We start from the raw sequence: 17044 nt of genomic DNA, 5'->3' as shown, positions 1-17044 counted from the left end.
ACGGGATCTGGGAAGGACACGAAGGAAGGTGTGATGATTCTATTTCCTGCGGGGACTGTCTGGGGCAGCCAGGGGGATCAGATGGCAGAGGGAGGGGGCGCCCAGCGCAGGAGGGTCCAAGATGAGGTACTAATGTGTGGCAGGCCTGCATCACGCATGTGGGCAGGAGGTGATAAAGATCTGGGGGGCAGCAGCACAGGGCTGTGCTTACAAGTCCTGGTGCCCCCAGTCAGACCCTTTGGGCTGAGATCCAGCGCCCCCACTTCCTGGGACTTGAGGCAAGTCTCTTCCCATATTCTCGGTGTCCTCGTAAGTCAAAGAGACATAATAATAGCCCCTGCCCGTGAATGGGTTCACGTGTACCGGGTGCTTAGATGGCATGGCATAGAGGAGGCTCTCAATACAGGTCACGGGTGGTGTGCGGGGTACCTGTCAGGAGGGGTGCTGGGGCCACAATGGGCAGTGTGGCTGGAGAGGACGGGAACCTGGAGAAGTGACGTGGGGGAGGGGCAGGGCTGAGCTCACAACTCCGCTCTCGCTCGGGATGCGTGTGGCCAGACTCCACTGTGTGCAGAGTGACCGGAGGGGACGCAGCCAGCAGCGCGCATGCTCAGCCTAGACGTGACACCGGCCTTGGACTCATCAAGAGCACCCCCACACTCCCGATGTCCCCCTCAATTTCGATGGCTGCTTTCCCCTCCCCATCCCGGCCTCTTTGGTAGACTGCGTCCCACAGTATCCTCCAAAAGAGCTTCATGACTCCGGGTCAAGCAGTCCCTCCCCAGCTGTCAAATTCTGGGGCCACTAGGAATAAGGGCCCTTCCTCCTCAGGGTCTCCGAGGAGCATTATCTCTTGACTAATCCCCACCCCAGCTTTGGGTAACATTGACTACGCTTTTCTCTTCTAAAGCAGCTTCCTTTCACCCCCCTCCCTCCTGCTAATGGTGTCAGAATCCGAGCCCATAGCTTTGCCATCCCTGGGCTTGTTGGTAACTGAGGGCGGCTGCGTCCCTAAGGGCCACCAATACGGGGTCACTGAGCTGGTTACAGGTTTCTAGGCATAGTCTGAGGACCCAGGGAGAGGGAGGCGTGTAGTTCAATCCTGCATTTGAGTCCTGACCCACAACGAGGAGACGCCCCTAACTTGTTCCTTCTCGCTCAGCACGTCCTACTCACAACTCAGCCACTCCTGCTCAAGGGAACCGGCCCCGGCTCCCGCCGAGCCACAGAGTTTGGGAAAGGTGCCCGGGGAAGGGGAGCGGGGTCCCCCACAGCTGCCGAGCTCAGAGAGGAAGAAGCGGGAGCGGGAGAGTCCTTACCATTACGCAAAGCAGCATGGGCCCGCGGATGATCCACCAGATTTTCTTATTCCTGTTGATCCCCCAGCACCTACAGCAGAGTGGGGCGAAGACGTAAGACAGAGACAAGGCTGAACGAATGGGCTCGTGCCCGCTGGAGGAAGGGTGCTCGCACTCAAGACGTGCCCCCCACCCCCAGCCCCTGTGAACGATGACACAATAACCAATTTGTCCCCATAGCTTTACACAGTGAGGGCCGCTGCTAACCAAGGCAGTGACTTCTCGTGTTAATTGCAGCTAATTTTGTGCTGATTTGCGTGTGTAACTAAGCTAACAAACTCATTACTACAAGGAAGATCTGTGATTATTTTATCTACATTTCTAAGTATATTGTAGATGGCCAAAATGGAAGGGAGTGGATGTTCTCTTGGGGAAAATGGCATAAACCCTTGTATTTGGGCATATCTGGGAAGTGCGAGAGCAGGTGAATTTCCTACCCCGTGTTCTCCAGCTGCGCACGGGCGATACTCCAGGGTGCAACAAACAGCAGCGGGAAGGCTGGGGGAAGAAACGGGGAGACGCAGTTAGGAGCCGAGGGGCGAAACCTGCCTGCCTCCCACCCCAGCCTGATGGGCCGAAAGCATCTGGCAAAAATGTATAAAAGCCCACATATCACCGAATTGCAGGCTGAGAGCTGGAGAGACCTAGGGTGGGACAGAGCCCATCTGTTGTTTTACTGTCAGACAAACCGGGACGCAGAGAGGAGAAAACGTTTGTCATGTGTTGCAAAGCAGCTCAGAGTAAATCCAAGACATTAACCCAAATCTCCCAAAATGTAGGCCAACCGTATTTCTTCTGAATCCTGTAGCCTCACGTTCTCCAAGAGTCTGTGGCAACAGGGGTTCCAGACCCCATCTTGAAGACTCAGTTGGCGTTATAGACTGAATGTGTTCCCCCACCCTCCATCCCATGTTGAAGCCCTAGCCCCCAGTGTGGTGATAATGGGGGCAGGATCTTTGAAAGTAACTAGGTTTGGAAGGGGAGGTGGTGGTCATCATGGTGGGACTAGTGCCCCTATAGGAAGAGACCAGAAGAGACTAGAGAGCCTGCTTTCTCTCTCTCTCTCTCTCTCTCTCTCTCTCTCTCTCTCTCTCTCCCACATGAGCCTACAGTCAGAAGGCAGCTATCTGCAAGCCAGGAAGACCCCTCCCTAGAACTCGACCATGCTGGCTCTCTGATCTCAAACTTCCCAGCCTCCATAACTTCGAGAAGTAAATGTCTGTTGGGTGAGCCATGCTGTCTATGGCATTTTGTGATGGCAACCTGAGCAGATCACTGCTGGGGACAGGGTAGGAGGGAGGGCCTCTGATTCTATCAAAAACCCCGTCGGCTTTTGAACGTTGGCATTGGGTCTACAGTGTTTGTGAGTTTCTGCACGTGCGCACACACAGCCCTTTCTTCAGCATCTTGCTGCTGGAGAGTTCTCTGTCCCAGACGCTCCCTCCGATTGGGAAACCAAAGGCTCCATCAGGCTCCTATGTTCTGATGGGCCCCTAGGAGAAGAGGTCACTCACCCCAACCCACCAGCATGTATCTGGGCCACAGCCGCCTCTCAGAGAGCACTGTGGGCTCCAGCAGCGTGTGGAGGTAAAGGCCTTCGACCAGCAGCCATGAGTAATTGGCACCCACGAAGTAGTGAAGCAGGACCTGGGCGGAGCGGCAGGAGGCAGATATCTGCGGAGGACAGAGCACCCGAGGGTGAGGCCAGGCATTCTCATGTGGACCCAAGAGGGTGGAGAAGGGCCTCCCCATGCACAGCCCTCCCTCTTCCCCACCTTGACCCTGTGAATCCACTGACCATCTCGGAGAGGCTGGCAACACTAACAAAATGGGAGGGAGGGCTTCCTGTAGCTTCCAAAGCCCAGCCTCTCCCTTGACATTTTGTACATTGGTAGACGGACAAAAACAGAGAGACCTCGTTAGCAGAAAGTTCCCTAAAGGAAGCACTAGAAGGTATGCTCTTTTTTTTTTTTTTTTTTTTTTTTAAGATTTTATTTATTTATTTGACAGAGATAGAGACAGCCAGCGAGAGAGGGAACACAAGCAGGGGGAGTGGGAGAGGAAGAAGCAGGCTCCTAGCGGAGGAGCCTGATGTGGGGCTCAATCCCAGAACACCGGGATCACGCCCTGAGCCAAAGGCAGACGCCCAACCGCTGCGCCACCCAGGCGCCCCTAGAAGGTATGCTCTTTGATCTTAATTCAACTCAGCAAGAAACCAAGGACTAAAAAAAAAAAATCTTCATATGATTGGAAAGGAGGAAATATGTTTCTAGATAACCCGTGAATCAAAAAGGAAATAATGGTAAAAATTAGAACTTATTTCTGAACCGAATGAAAGGAAAATCCTGAATACCAAAATGTGTGGTATGCGGCTAATACCACATCGAGAGTACAACCTGTAACCTTAAATGACTTCGGTTAAAAAAGAAAAAGGTGGAAAATCAACTATCCTGACTACCATGTCAGAAAAAGCAAACTTAACCTCAAGAAAGGACATGGCAGGAAAGCATAAAGATAAAAGCAGAGATTAACGAAAGAGACAACATAAAATAAGGAGAATCAACAATGTCAAAATTTCTTTCTACGGGAAGTCTAGTAAAGCCATAAAACATCTGGCCAGGATGGTCAAAAGGGGAGAAAAGAGAGTGAAAGTATCATGGGATCCAAAAAAGCAATACCTTCATAGCTCCAACAGACCTCAAAAAGATTTTAAGAAACTATGAACAATATTATGGCAAGAAATCTGAGAAGTTAGACGAGGCGCACAAATTCCTAGAAAAACACAAGCTACTAAAGCTGACGCAAGAAGAAATAGAGAATCTGAATAGGAGTCGAAACTAGTCCATAATTAAACGCCTTCCAAGAAAGAAAAATCTGAGCCCAAATGGCTTCACTGGAGTGATCTCTCAAACGTTTAAGAAAGAAAAATACCCATCTTAAATAAATCCTTCCAGAGAATAGAGAAAGAGGTGACAAGTCTGATTTGTTTAAAGAGGTCAGCATAAATTTTATCTTCTTTATCGCAAGAGAAGAAACTTACTCACAGGTGCAGATGAGGGAGTGCTAAACAAAACACAGGATCAGCTAACGAATCCAGCAATACAGGAAAAAGAGTAATATATCATATAGAACCGAGTTGGGTTTATTCCAGAGGGTGAATTCAACAGGTTACTACAATCATTATTAACAAGACAAAGGAAAAAACATCCCAACAGAAGCAGATTTCAATGTGCAAAAGCTTTGCTGCTTTAAAAAAATAGTAATAATAATAATTAATAATAATAATGGTAATAAAGGCTGATCAGGTTTGGTTGTTTTGCTCACAGATGAAGAAATTTCCCATCCAAGAACACACAGCACCCTGCGGCAGACTCTTCCATGAGGATTTCCTTGACCTGCCCCCGTCTCGGGAGGTTTGGGGGTTTTTTTGGTTTGGTTTTGGGGGTTTGTTTTTAAGTCAGATGATGTCTCTCTAGCCAGAAGGACTTGGACACCCCTTTATCTCCCTCTTCCCGTTCCCAGCTCCGCCTTCCTGTCCCACGATTCCCAGGACTGCTCACCGGGTGGGAGGCTATGATAGGGAGGGACATACCTCTGACACGTAGGACATCCACTCTTTGTCACTCTTGGGCCTCCTGGAGTAAGAGTTGTAGAAGATGGCATCCTTCACCAGCACCGCCAGGGCTCTCAGGATGAAAGAAGCAAACAGGTTCATGTGGATGTAGTTGCGTGTGCAGTGGAGTTTTCTGTGCAGGGAGAAAAGCAGGTGTCTTCCCTCAGGAAAGAGTGGTTCAGACCAACAGGTGTGTGCCTGAAACACCTGGGCACCTATCACTAGAGGGCAGATGTCCACAGCGTAGACTCCAGAGCGGCACGGCTGGGTTATGTGCTTTTCTCTGTGCCTCATTTCCCTCATCTGGAAAATGGGGATAACATTTACACATTGAGTAAAAATTGAGCGATTGAGGCCGAAGGGTTAAATCAGCTGTCCAAAGTCCTAGACAAGTAAGTGGTGGGGCTGAGATTCAGACCCAGAAACTCTGAGGCCAAGGCACCACTCTCTAAGGCTCTACTACCTGCGAGGACGAGAGTGCTTACCTCAAGGATTGTAGGAGCACCAGTGCGTTAATGGGTGCAAAGTACTCACACAGTGCCTACCATCGTAAGTATCCAGAAAATGTCAGCCCTCGTTACCTCCTCCTCACCCACCTGAAGCCTCCTGCAGGCTTTTTTTTTTTTTTTTTTTGGTACTGGCTGGTGTAAAACTGTGTCCTCAGTCTCTCTAGCCAAAAGGACCCTTTTCCATCACTGTGTCCTCACAGCCCTGCCTGTGTTTCCAATGCAGCACAAATCTGCCTGGTTTTAGAGCTAGTATTACTTTTTCTAAACAGTATTTGAGGCAGGTCTTGTGTTTTATTAGTTATGCATCTTTCTCCCTAATTAGATTGGGTGCCACTCAAAGGCAAGGACTAGATCTTGCTCTGCCAGCACATGAGGCAAAATGGACATCTGGTCAACCCCCAGGCTGAGCTAAAGTAATTTTCCCCAGGGCTGGGCAGCTACTTTCTCTGCGCTTGCTTCTGGGACTTTGAGAAGGTGAGTTGAGGAGGTCATGGATGGCAGAGGGTACAGGCTATGGAATTCTCCCACTGCTCAAAAATTGCTCTCTGGATGGGGGATATGGTCATGACTCTGCTCCAGGAGCCATAGAATATCCTGGGATTGAGGGGCCAGACCTGGGGCTACAGGAGCCCAGCTGGGGAGCTGTTACGGTGCTAACATCCAGGTCTCCAGAAGGTCCATCCAGGTCTCCTGCATTGTTATCAAATGCTCATTCTGCCACATTATACTCAGTTATGTTGCTGAATGAAGGCCGAGAGGCAGCCTTGGAGGGCTCCCTCAGGGGTCCATGAATATCTCACTTGGATGATTTTTAAAAACATGAATTAGTAAAATGCACTCAGGCTTTGGATTCTGAGAAACAATATAAGGGAATGAAATGCTCAGGCTCTGACCTGCCTGGTTGTGAACCTGTCCCCATCACTCACCAGATGCATGGCACTGGGCAAGCTCCTTGATCTCTCCATATTTCAGTCAACTCATTTATAAAATGGAGCTAACGATAATGCTAATCTCCTAGGATTAGAATTGGCCTTAATTCTGTTTACGAAGAAATTTAAATAATTTAATGCATGTAACGTGCTTAGAAATGTGCCTGGCACCGAGGAAGCCTGGGGGCCCAGCTCTGCCACTCACTAATTTTGGGTAAGTTTCTTAATCTCTTCTGTAAAAACCATGCCTTTGGTGGAGCGGGGTAGACAGGAGGTTATCCGATCCCAAGGAGGCTAAGCAGAATTAAGACTCCCAGATTCCAGTTCCAGCTGTACTCTGTGACCCCAGTGACCCAGTGCCTCTCACTGGGCCTTGGATATCCCTCTCCCCTCCACCTGCAAAATGGAGTTGATCAGCCAGAGACATTCTCAGATCCCTTCCAGCTGTGATGGGCCATGACATGAGCCAGCCCAGTCTTCTGTCTTCTAGAGGGAGCCAATGATCAAATTCCGGGGTGGACACCTGAAGATGTGCAGGCAGAAGTTCCACTCACCGAAGAAACAAGAGGAGGGTGAGTGCCAGGAGGAGGGAGATGATGGAGAGAGAGTACCCCACGGTGTATAACAGCTGCAAGGTCGACAGCAAGGCACGGTGTTCCGCCTGAGCAGAGACAAAAGAGCAGATCTGACCACCAAGCCAGGCAGCTATGCTCTCCACCCCCCAGATCTGTGCCCTGGATGACCAAGGGTCTAGGCATACACTGTAGCCTTGTTGACACCCAGCTAGGGTAGCTTAGACTGCTCTCTGGCCCATCGCAGAGGCCAAAGAGCCTTGATGTACTGAAATACCCACTGGGGGTCTCACCTCCCGGGCTGATCCTATAGCCCAACGTTGATACAGCAAGATTCACAGTATCAAGGAAGAAATGAGCCCAGAACAAGAGGGTGCCTTAGAAATGAGGACAGGTTTTTTTTTTGTCCCTGGGTGTGCTGTCCCTAGAGTGTAGGAGACCCTCTCTCTGGAAGATGGGGCCAGGTTTTCATCTGGATGTTCCCTCCTAAAATAACTTTTCATGCCTGACCACTTAGGTGAAGACCCCATAAAATAGTGGAATATTTTCTCTGAGTCCCAGGGCAGCCTGATTGTGAACAGAGGATAATTTATTGGAAACTCTGTGTTGTCATTTTCCAATGGAATTTCACCTTCTCACTCAATCCGTCATGCTTCTCGCCATCAAGATGATGTTTCTCACTAAATTTTTTGTACAAGAACCCACAGCAAATATGTATTACGTGCTAAACCATGGCTTAAGCTTCTCTACATTACAATTTTATCAACTTTATTGAAATATACCTGGTGTACCACTAACTGTGCATATTTAAAGAATAAACCTTGATGAATTTAGACATGAATATATCTGTGATTTCATCACCACATTCAAGATAATGAACATTTCCATAACCTCCCCGAAGTTTCCTTGTGACCCTTTATAGTACATCTCCTCTCATTTCCTCGCACCATCTAATGCCCAAGTAAACACTGTTTTCTGTTATTAGAGATTTTCACTTTACAAAATTTTACATAAATGGAATCCTATGATATGTACTTTCCCTTTCTCTTCCTTCCTTTCTCTTTTCTTTCTTTCTTTCCTTTTTCTCTCTCTTCCTTCCTCCCTTCCTCCTTCCCTCCTCCCTCTCCCTTCCCTCATCCCTCCCCTCCCTTCCTCCCTTCCTTCTTCTTTCTTTTCTTTCCAAATCAAGCTTATTTACCTCGGAATAATTATTTTAAGATTCATCCATGTCATAGCATGTATCAATTGTCTACTTTTTATTGCTGAGTAATATTCCATTGAGAATATACCACAATTTATTTATCCACTCACCTATTGATGGACATTTGAGTTGTTTTCAGAGTTTGGCTTTCACAAATAAAGCTGCTATGAAAATTTCTGTATGAGTCTTTATGACGATGTAGGGTTTTATTTCTCTCAAATAAATATCTAGAAATAGAATGGTGGAGTAGTATGGTGTATGTTTTAACTTATTAAGAAACTGCCAAACTGTTTTCTGAATAAGTTGTATCAATTTATGTTTCCACCGACAGTGGAGTAGGAGTTCCAGCTTCTCTAGATTCTAACACTTCATATAATCAGTCTTTTAAATTTTAGCCATTCTAATGGGTATGTAGTACTAGCTTACTATGGTTTTAATTTGCATTTCTCTCATGATTAACAATGTTGAGAATCATTTAATGTGCTTATTTGCCATCTGTGTATCTTATTTGGTGATGTATGTATTCAAATATTTGGCCATCTTTCAAATTGGATTGTTTGTCTTAATTTTGAATTGTAATGTTCTTTATATATAATAGATATAAATCTCCTGTCAGATAAGTGTTTTGCAAGCATTTTCTCCCATTCTGTGGCTTGCCTTTTCATTTTTTAACAGTGTCTTTAGAAGAGCAGAGTTTTTTGTTGTGATAAAGTTCAATTTGTCAGATTTGTCTTACATAGTTGTGCTTTTTGTGTCTTATTTTAGAAATCTTTACCTGACCAAGGGCCTTCATATTTTCAGCTGCTTTTATCCTAGAAGTTTAATAGAATGAGCTCTTAAATTTAGGTCTACAATCCATTAGTTAGTTTTTATTCATGGTGTGAGGCAAGGGTTGAAGTTCAGTTTTTTTGTTTTTGTTTTTGCAGCCAATTGCTCTGGCGCTATTTTTGGTAAGATTATTCTTTCCCCCACTGAATCGCTTGGCATTTTTGTCAAAAATCAATTGCCTGGGTCTTGTAGACAGAATATACTTGGATTTTATTTTATCTTCTTAATGCAACCTGATAATCTCTTTTAATTAAGGTGTTTAGATCATTTATATTTAATGTGATTATTTATTTGGTTGAGCTTAAATCTCTTGGTTTTCTCTTTGTCCCATCTTTTCTTTGTTTTCTTTCCTTATTTTGGTTTGAGTGTATTTTTTATTCCATTTTTTTCTTCCATGACCTACTAGCTGTACCTCTGTTTTGCTTTTTAGTGGTTGCTTTCATGTTTATAGTATGCAACTTTAACTTATCATACTTCCATGTCCCTCATCCTGGCCTTTGTGCTATTGTCCCACATTTTACTCGTGCCTACATCAGACCCATAATACGTTGTTACTATCTTTAATTAATCACATCTCTTAAAAGATTTTAAAAATAAGATAAAAAATGTTTACCCTCACAGTTCCTATTTCTGGTGCTCTACATTCCTTTATGTTGATTAAAAATTCCATAGAACATGCATGTCTTTCTGTGTTAAAGGACTTTCTTCAACATTTCTTGTAATGGTGGTCTGGATACAGAAATCTCAGTATTGCCTTTGAGTCTTTCCAAATCAAGCCCAACCATATTTCTATCTAGAATTATTTTCTATGGACCCCCGTCAAGAGCTCTACAATCCTGTCATGTCTCTAACTGCTCTTGTTGGTATCTCTTCAACTCGAAACTAAATCTATCCTTCTAAAACCAGCACCAACCTACCTCTTACAAGAAGTCCTCCATGAATGCCTCTCTGTGTACTGTCAACTCTGAACTCCCAAAGCACTTGTGGTCTGTTTCACAAATTGGGGCATCGGTTATATTACTCACTAATGTGTTGTTTGTTTGCATTTGTTGTGTATTTCCAGATAGGCTATAAATATCTTGAAAGCAGAGAAATGTTTAGTGTTTCTACACACAGAGTGGCATGAGTTCTTTAAATTGATGATTCAGGTGGCATATCGAGACCTTCCTAAGTCATCTGAGCCTCGTTTATATTGTATGGATGTATGAGGATATATGAAGTTAACACATTTAATTAAGTAACCTAATAATCTGTCTCTGAATTATTATATTTTAAAACATGTCTGTGTTTTATGCTTTTTTGAAACAAATTAGGGGAATTGCTTGATTTTTATTCGTCTGTGTTTTAGTTTGAGTCCCCACAGAAGTAGCTCCTGAGACAAGGATTGGAATGCAAGGACTTTACGTGCAAAGTGAACAAATCATCCGTAGGGGAAGGAAGAAGCTAGGGAAAACAAACGGTGCATTATCAAGGCAGTTACCATGGTGGGCAGTTGGAGCTTACTCCCTCTGGGGAAGTTCTGGAAGCTTCAGAATTAGCTACTCTAAGACTGAGGGAGCTGGGACATTTACATACTAACTCCTGCCAGTCATTGGTTAAGGGCTATTCTGTGGTGGGGAAGGGGGAGGGCATTAGTTCCTTGGTGCCTCTGGCCTGCCTTTCAGTGGACTAAGTGGGCTCTGAGAACCAGAGAACCAGCAAAGACATGCATATGCTAGCGATAAGACGTTAGATAATTGTGTACCAAACTGGTTAGGGCAAGGGGATAAAGATGGGCACCAACAGCACCTAGTATGGTTGGTTTCATTACACTCCTACAGAGGAGTTCCTTAAACTGTCTTCTATGTTCAGAGCTCCAATAAAATCTGCCTACTTCCCTAGTGACCCAGAACACCCAGTTTCCAGCTTACTCTCAGTACCAACAGGTGCGCCTTAAGTCACTTAGACCTCTTTATGAAATGCTTCATAATCAGCGTGCACTATGCATGCACGGAGGGGACAGGCATTCTCATACACTGCTGAAGGGAGGGCGAAATGGCACAACGCCTATGCAGGGGAATCTGACACTATTTAACGAAATTACATAAGCATCTGCCTTTTATTTTTTGTTTTTTAAAGATTTTATACTTATTTGAGAGAGAGAGTAGAGAGAGCATGAGCAGGGGCAGAGGGAGAGGGAGAAGCAGGCTCCCTGTTGAGCAGGGAGCCCGATGCAGGACTCAATCCCAGGACCCTGAGATCATAACCTGAGCTGAAGGCGGACGCTTAACCGACTGAGCCACCCAGGTGCCCCTGCATCTACCTTTTAATCTAGCAATCTCATTTCTGGGATTCTTCCAAAATATATACCACAGCAAATATGAGCCAACGTATGTATACAAGGTTATTTGAGGTGGCATCGGTAAGATTGGAAATAACCCCAATGGTCAGAGGAGAGTCACTGAATAAACTGCAGTCGATACACATACACATACGTAGAGTACTTTGCAGATGTGAAAGAAAAAAAAGAGAGAAATGTTTCTAGGCACTGACATAGAGTAATTTCTAGGACATGCTGCTAAGTGAAAGAGGCAAGATGCAGGATAAGGTATCTGGTATACCTCCTTCAATGTAAGAAAAATGGTAAAACAACATATTTGCTTAGTTTTGCAAAAAGAAGCATAAGATGTATATTACAATTTGATAAAAAGGAAAGAAAAAGAAAAAAGGAAGGAAAAAGTCAGAAAATAATAAAAATGTTTATCTATAGGGGTAGGCAGAAATAGGGTAGACACAGTGACTGGAACGTGGTTTCTCTGACTATACTTTTTTATATAATCTTGGCTTTCAAACCCCATCAGTATTTTGTTTATTAAAAACAAAATTAAAGGAGCACCAGGGAGGCTCAGTCGGTTAAGTGTCTGCCTTTGGCTCAGGTCATGATCCCTGGGTCCTGGGATCGAGTCCCACATTGGGCTCCCTGTTCAGTGGGGAGTCTGCTTCTCCCTCTGTCCCTCCCCTCCCCCTTCATTGTGCTCTCTTTCTCTCTCTCTCAAACAAATAAATAACACCTTCTAAAAAAATAAAATTAAAGACAGAAGAAAGCAAAGAGAGAAGAGAAAGGCCAATCATTAACGCTAATAGAAACAATGGAATAAAACTGTATATCCAATCAGTACCATGACCACATAGAGAAAATAGTTATTTCAAATAATTATGAACACAGTACTCTGCACATGGGATACAGTCTAAGGACAAAATGTGCTGCAAATGTGGGGTTTTTTTCCCCTTAAATCTATATACTACAAAGGTCTTAGGACCTAGGAGTAGTGGCAGTGAACACACCTAGCACTCAGATCCTGGTTTCTTCCTTTTTTTTTAATTTTAAAGATTATGTATTATCTATCTATCTATCTATCTATCTGAGAGAGCGCAAGCAGGGGGAGCAGGCAGAGGCAGAGAGAGAATCAGGTTCCCTGCTGAGCAAGGAGCCCGATGTGGGACTTGATCCTAGGATCCTGAGATCATGACCTGGGCCAAAGGAAGATGCTTAACCGACTGAGCCATCCAGGTGTCCTGGGATCTTGGTTTCTTTTCTCTCTTTTTTTAAAAGGTTTTATTTATATATTTTGACAGAGAGAGAGAGAGAGAGACAGCCAGCGAGAGAGGGAACACAAGCAGGGGGAGTGGGAGAGGAAGAAGCAGGCTCCCAGTGGAGCAGGGAGCCCGATGCGGGGCTCGATCCCCGGACTGTGGGATCACGCCCTGAGCCGAAGGCAGATGCTTAAAGACTGAGCCACCCAGGCGCCCCGGGATCTTGGTTTCTAATAACATTCGCCCACTTAGAGAATCCAGAACTCTGAAGAAATAGCTGATTTGGGCCCGGAACAGGGAAATCACGAGATGAGCTTGAACCATCTTCTTGTGCCAGAAAAGAAGGAAGTGGTCCAAGGCCAATGAGATTATCACAGAAGGACACAAGAGCCAGTCTGGAGGGATTTCACTCGCTAAATTTAGAAAAACATTGAGCATCAAAATAGTAAGGGAATAAAGCAATTTGTAAGCTCAGAGCGATACTCAAAACCAGTGGGGGGAAGGGGAAGGAGTCTTCTTTTCAGAAGAACGCCAGCTAGTAAATGTAGAAGAAATGACAGAGCTTGAATCAGCTCAAGCCAGCATCGTCAATGAAGGCCGCGACACTGATGAAGGGAACAAGACACACACACGATTCCAAAGTATCGTTCCACCAATTACTGGCCAGACAGGAAAGGAGACAGCACCTATACCATGGAGAGAGCTGGCTGTCACTACCGAGACCAAGCGACCACACGGAACATCACTGTAGTGTGACACCTGACGTTTTGGTCTCCTGGCCTGATGTTATACCGTGTACCCAGCACCTATGAGGCTGAACTTGAGTCTTATCGAGCCTCTAAAGCCGACTTCCAGCTTAAGGAAATACAGAAGAGGAGGGAACGCATCTAATAACAACAAAGTTCTTTGGGGGAGGGGGGTCTTCAAAAAGCCGGTGTCGTGGGCCGTCGTGGGCCGGGGTGGGGGAGAGTCTGGATCAAAAGATGTTAAACTGATATGAAATGAACTCCAACGTATGAACCTGGGCTAGACTCTGGTCCAGGGAAGAAAAGCTATAAACATGGGAAGGGAAAACGGGGGACATTGGAATAGGGATAAAACATTAGCTGATATGATGTTAATTGGAATAACGGTATTGCAGTTACGTGGAATAGTGTCTCTGCTTAGGAAAGACCTGACGAATATTTAAGGGTGAACGCTCACGACGCCTGCAAATTATTGTCAAATATTTCACAAAGAGCGAGACAAAGCAAAAGCAAATGGGGGGGGATGTGAATTTAGATAGTGGGTCTGTAAGTGTTTATTATTCTTTTAACTTTTCTATGTGTTTGGGTATTTCAAAATAAAATGTTAAAAAGATAAATATATGTCAATTGATATATCTCATGTAGCACGGAAAACTACATTTTATCATTAAAGTATATATATTAAAAATTATATACACACATGCACACACAACCACGGTCTCCTGAAAGAGTACCATTTATCGTGCGTAAGGACCCCCAACTGCTGAGACGGAAGAAAATCACCTATTTTGTTTGCCAGCACTCTGAAGAGCAAGGACCTACTATCACTAGCCTTTTTTGGGCAAAATGTCAACCCATTATTAGAAACACAGGCAAACATGGCTAGAAGTTGGTTTTTCTATGTTTTGGGGATTTGGGTTTTTTTTTTTTTTTTTTAAGTATTGGAATTCTTGGAAATATGGCCATTTGCAGAGGGGAGGAGGCAATGCCCCAGTCCTCACCTCTCTAAAGAGAGAAATCTTTATTTCCGGTCTTGGGAAGTGCAGTTTTCAGCTCTGGTTTTGCTGTCCCTGCCTGCCGCCTTGGGCCCCTGCGGGCAAGGCCCTCGCGAGGACCCGAGTCTCAGCCTCAGCTGCTCGTTGGCACCACCTGGGCAACTAGGGACCAGTCTGATGCCCAGACCCCACCACAGACCCGCTGACTTGGAATCTGTGAAACCATTCACTGAGCATTTATTAAGCACCCACTGTATACATGCTTTTGTGCAGCCCAGGACTAGGCCAGGGGCGAGAAACCGAGCGGCCTCAGGGGTCTGCCCATCACCCTCGGTGGCTGCCAGAGCTTGCTGTTATGAGACTGTGGACCCTCCCCACGGGAGTTTGGGCCAGACTAGCTGTGGGGGATGGCTCTCTGTGTGGCCCCCAAAGCCAAGTTGGGGGATGCCTGGTGGGGGGTGATTGGGGCCCTGGGGAGCATCATGCCCGGCCAAGCAGACTCACGTTGTGTCCGGAGCTGTGGTTCTTGGAGCATTCGGAGTCATCCTGCCAAATATCCGTGGAGTTTTCCAGCGTCCGCCAAGTGCCCCGAGCCAAGCAGTATCTGTAGGCCCTTCCTGAGTTTTCTGAAAGTAAACACAGCTCTAGGGGAAAGGTCAGAGCACGCAGCCCATTCCTGAACACGTGGTGAGGCCCTCGTCCTCACCGCAAAGCCGTGGAAAATCCCAGGGAAAAGGGATTTTCACTTCCCTTGGGGGTGGGGGGGCTCATTAGCATTCCTGCTGTTTATTTGGGGTGGAAAGAAAAACACGGAAGCCTCCACGTTTCGTAACAAACCACGGTCCACTGATGTCTACTGTGTTTACCCAAAGTCTCCGGAGCTAGAACAGTCCCTGGTGACTCAGGGACGTGAGAGCCCTCAAAGGTGCAGCCCAGCTGGGGACGCGGACCTGGGGCTTCAGGCGTGTGGTCAGAGGGGGGCGTCATGACCCCACGCTCCAGAGGCGGTGCCATGAAGAAGAGGAAGGGGTGGAGAGAGCGTGCTCGGCCACCTACAAGCTTGGTGGCCTTGAGCCCGTGGCCCTCTCACTCTCTGAGACTTCTGGTGTCTTCATTAAGAGCAGAGGACCATCTGGGTAATGGGACCGGCCCTCCCCAGTGTGGGGGAGGATTAGAGAGAGAGAGAGAGAGAGAGTGTGTGTGTGTGTGTGTGTGTGCGCGCATGCGTGCAAGTGACAGGCCGGCTCTGTGTCCACGATGATGGGTTGTGACCCAGTCCCATCCATTCCCACAGCCCTCCCCCAAAGGGATTGCCCTCCCCCCTGGAAGACCAGGGACCAGACTCCCAAATGAGCAACGGAAATTGTCCGAACTTCCCACCCCTGACCCTGCACGGCGTGGACCAGTGGTGACTACTGGCTGAGTGTAATGGATGGACACCCACGGGGTGCTTCTGCCTGCCCACCTGAAGTCTCCGTGAGGGCGTCTGGCTGCACTCTCGAACGCCATTCCCCAGAGCCAGCCCTTCGTCTTCTCCTCAAACCTCTGTTGGTGGCCAACCCATCGTCCCGGTGCTCAGGCCCCAAACGTTGGAGTCAACCTTGCTTTCTCTCTGTCTCCCCTGCCCTTCATCCGGCCCATCGGCCAATCCTGTCGCCTGGACCTTTTAACCGACCCAGAATCTGAGCACCGCCTTTTGGCTTGCACCCCCTGCTCCCCGCTCCCGGGAGCCACCGCTCTCTCTCGAGCGCCCGGATTATTGCAAATGCCTCCGATGCTCTTGCCCCACACAGTCTGCGGTTAACACAGCAGTCATGCCATGCCATGCCTCGCTCCAAATCTTCCAAAGACTGTCTGGAAACAAGTCAGAGCCCTTCCCGGGGCCTCCCACAAAGCCCTGTGAGGTCTGGCCCCCAGTACTCTCTGACCTAACCTCCTACTGGCTCTTTCCCCTTCAGGGCAGCCCCCCCCTTACTCCTTGTGGCACACGCCAGATGTGAGCAGTGGGGGCCCTGAGCCACCCCCCAGATGGTGGTGAGCATGGGGGGGGCCAGGCGGGGTGTGAGCTCATTTCCTCCCCTCCACCTGCCAGCCCTCTCCATCCCTCACCTTACCAAGACAAGTCTTGACGGTTCCTCTTGCCTCTGCCTGCATCTCCACCCTCATGGTCCCTTTCTCTGGATCCTGGGAGTCGCTTCCAACGTCAGCTCCCTGCCCCCCACCCCATTCTTCCACCCAGCGAGCCATCAACATCATATCCCCAAACCACAAATGCAGTCCTTCTCATGCCTCAGTGCCTTTGCGGCTCCATGGGATGTCGCCCTTCAGACGAAGGCTGAAACCCTCGGTGTCAGACACAGTTTCTAGGCAATCAAGCCCCAGACTCATGTATAGTCAGACACCGTCCCACCTCCTGCCCTCCCACTGTAGTGTTCCTCTGGTCTTAACCCTCCAGGCTTTTTCTCCTTCTTTCTGCTCTAAACCCTTCCACGGCCTCCATGATTTCTTTTCACTGTACGGAACCCTTTGGATTCTAAGATTTAACACATAGGGTGTTGAGTGGAAGAGTGACCTCCCACCTTCTGCGAACCACACTCCCTTTGGGACACTCGAGACGTTCAGAACCCCTTAAAAAAAAAAAAAAGCCTTTAACTCAACTCCTTTGTAAGTTTAGATTTTTGACCACTTTTTCCCTTCAGGTGGAATGGACCTCCGTTTTT

The 17044-nt window shown here is 47.1% G+C and overlaps 1 protein-coding gene across 1 annotated transcript in view; it reads right to left on the bottom strand.

The window, feature by feature from the left end:
* GLP2R (glucagon like peptide 2 receptor) overlaps positions 1-16490 on the bottom strand; it is a 40168-nt gene extending 23678 nt beyond the window's left edge. The window contains exons 1-8 of the mRNA XM_040628331.1: positions 16439-16490; positions 15790-15912; positions 14829-14968; positions 6964-7070; positions 4951-5104; positions 2873-3032; positions 1796-1856; positions 1320-1389 (exon numbers count right to left, since the gene is read on the bottom strand). Coding sequence (XP_040484265.1) covers positions 1320-1389; positions 1796-1856; positions 2873-3032; positions 4951-5104; positions 6964-7070; positions 14829-14968; positions 15790-15912; positions 16439-16490 — 867 coding nt within the window. The remainder of the gene's footprint in view (positions 1-1319; positions 1390-1795; positions 1857-2872; positions 3033-4950; positions 5105-6963; positions 7071-14828; positions 14969-15789; positions 15913-16438) is intronic.
* Between the last annotated feature and the right edge of the window lie 554 nt (positions 16491-17044).

The sequence above is a fragment of the Ursus maritimus genome, unplaced genomic scaffold (genome assembly GCF_017311325.1).
Source record: "Ursus maritimus isolate PB19 unplaced genomic scaffold, ASM1731132v1 scaffold_14, whole genome shotgun sequence".
NCBI classification, from domain to species: Eukaryota; Metazoa; Chordata; class Mammalia; order Carnivora; family Ursidae; genus Ursus; species Ursus maritimus.
The sequence above is the reverse complement of the archived record's forward strand: the minus strand, read 5'-3'. Positions and strand labels throughout refer to the sequence as shown.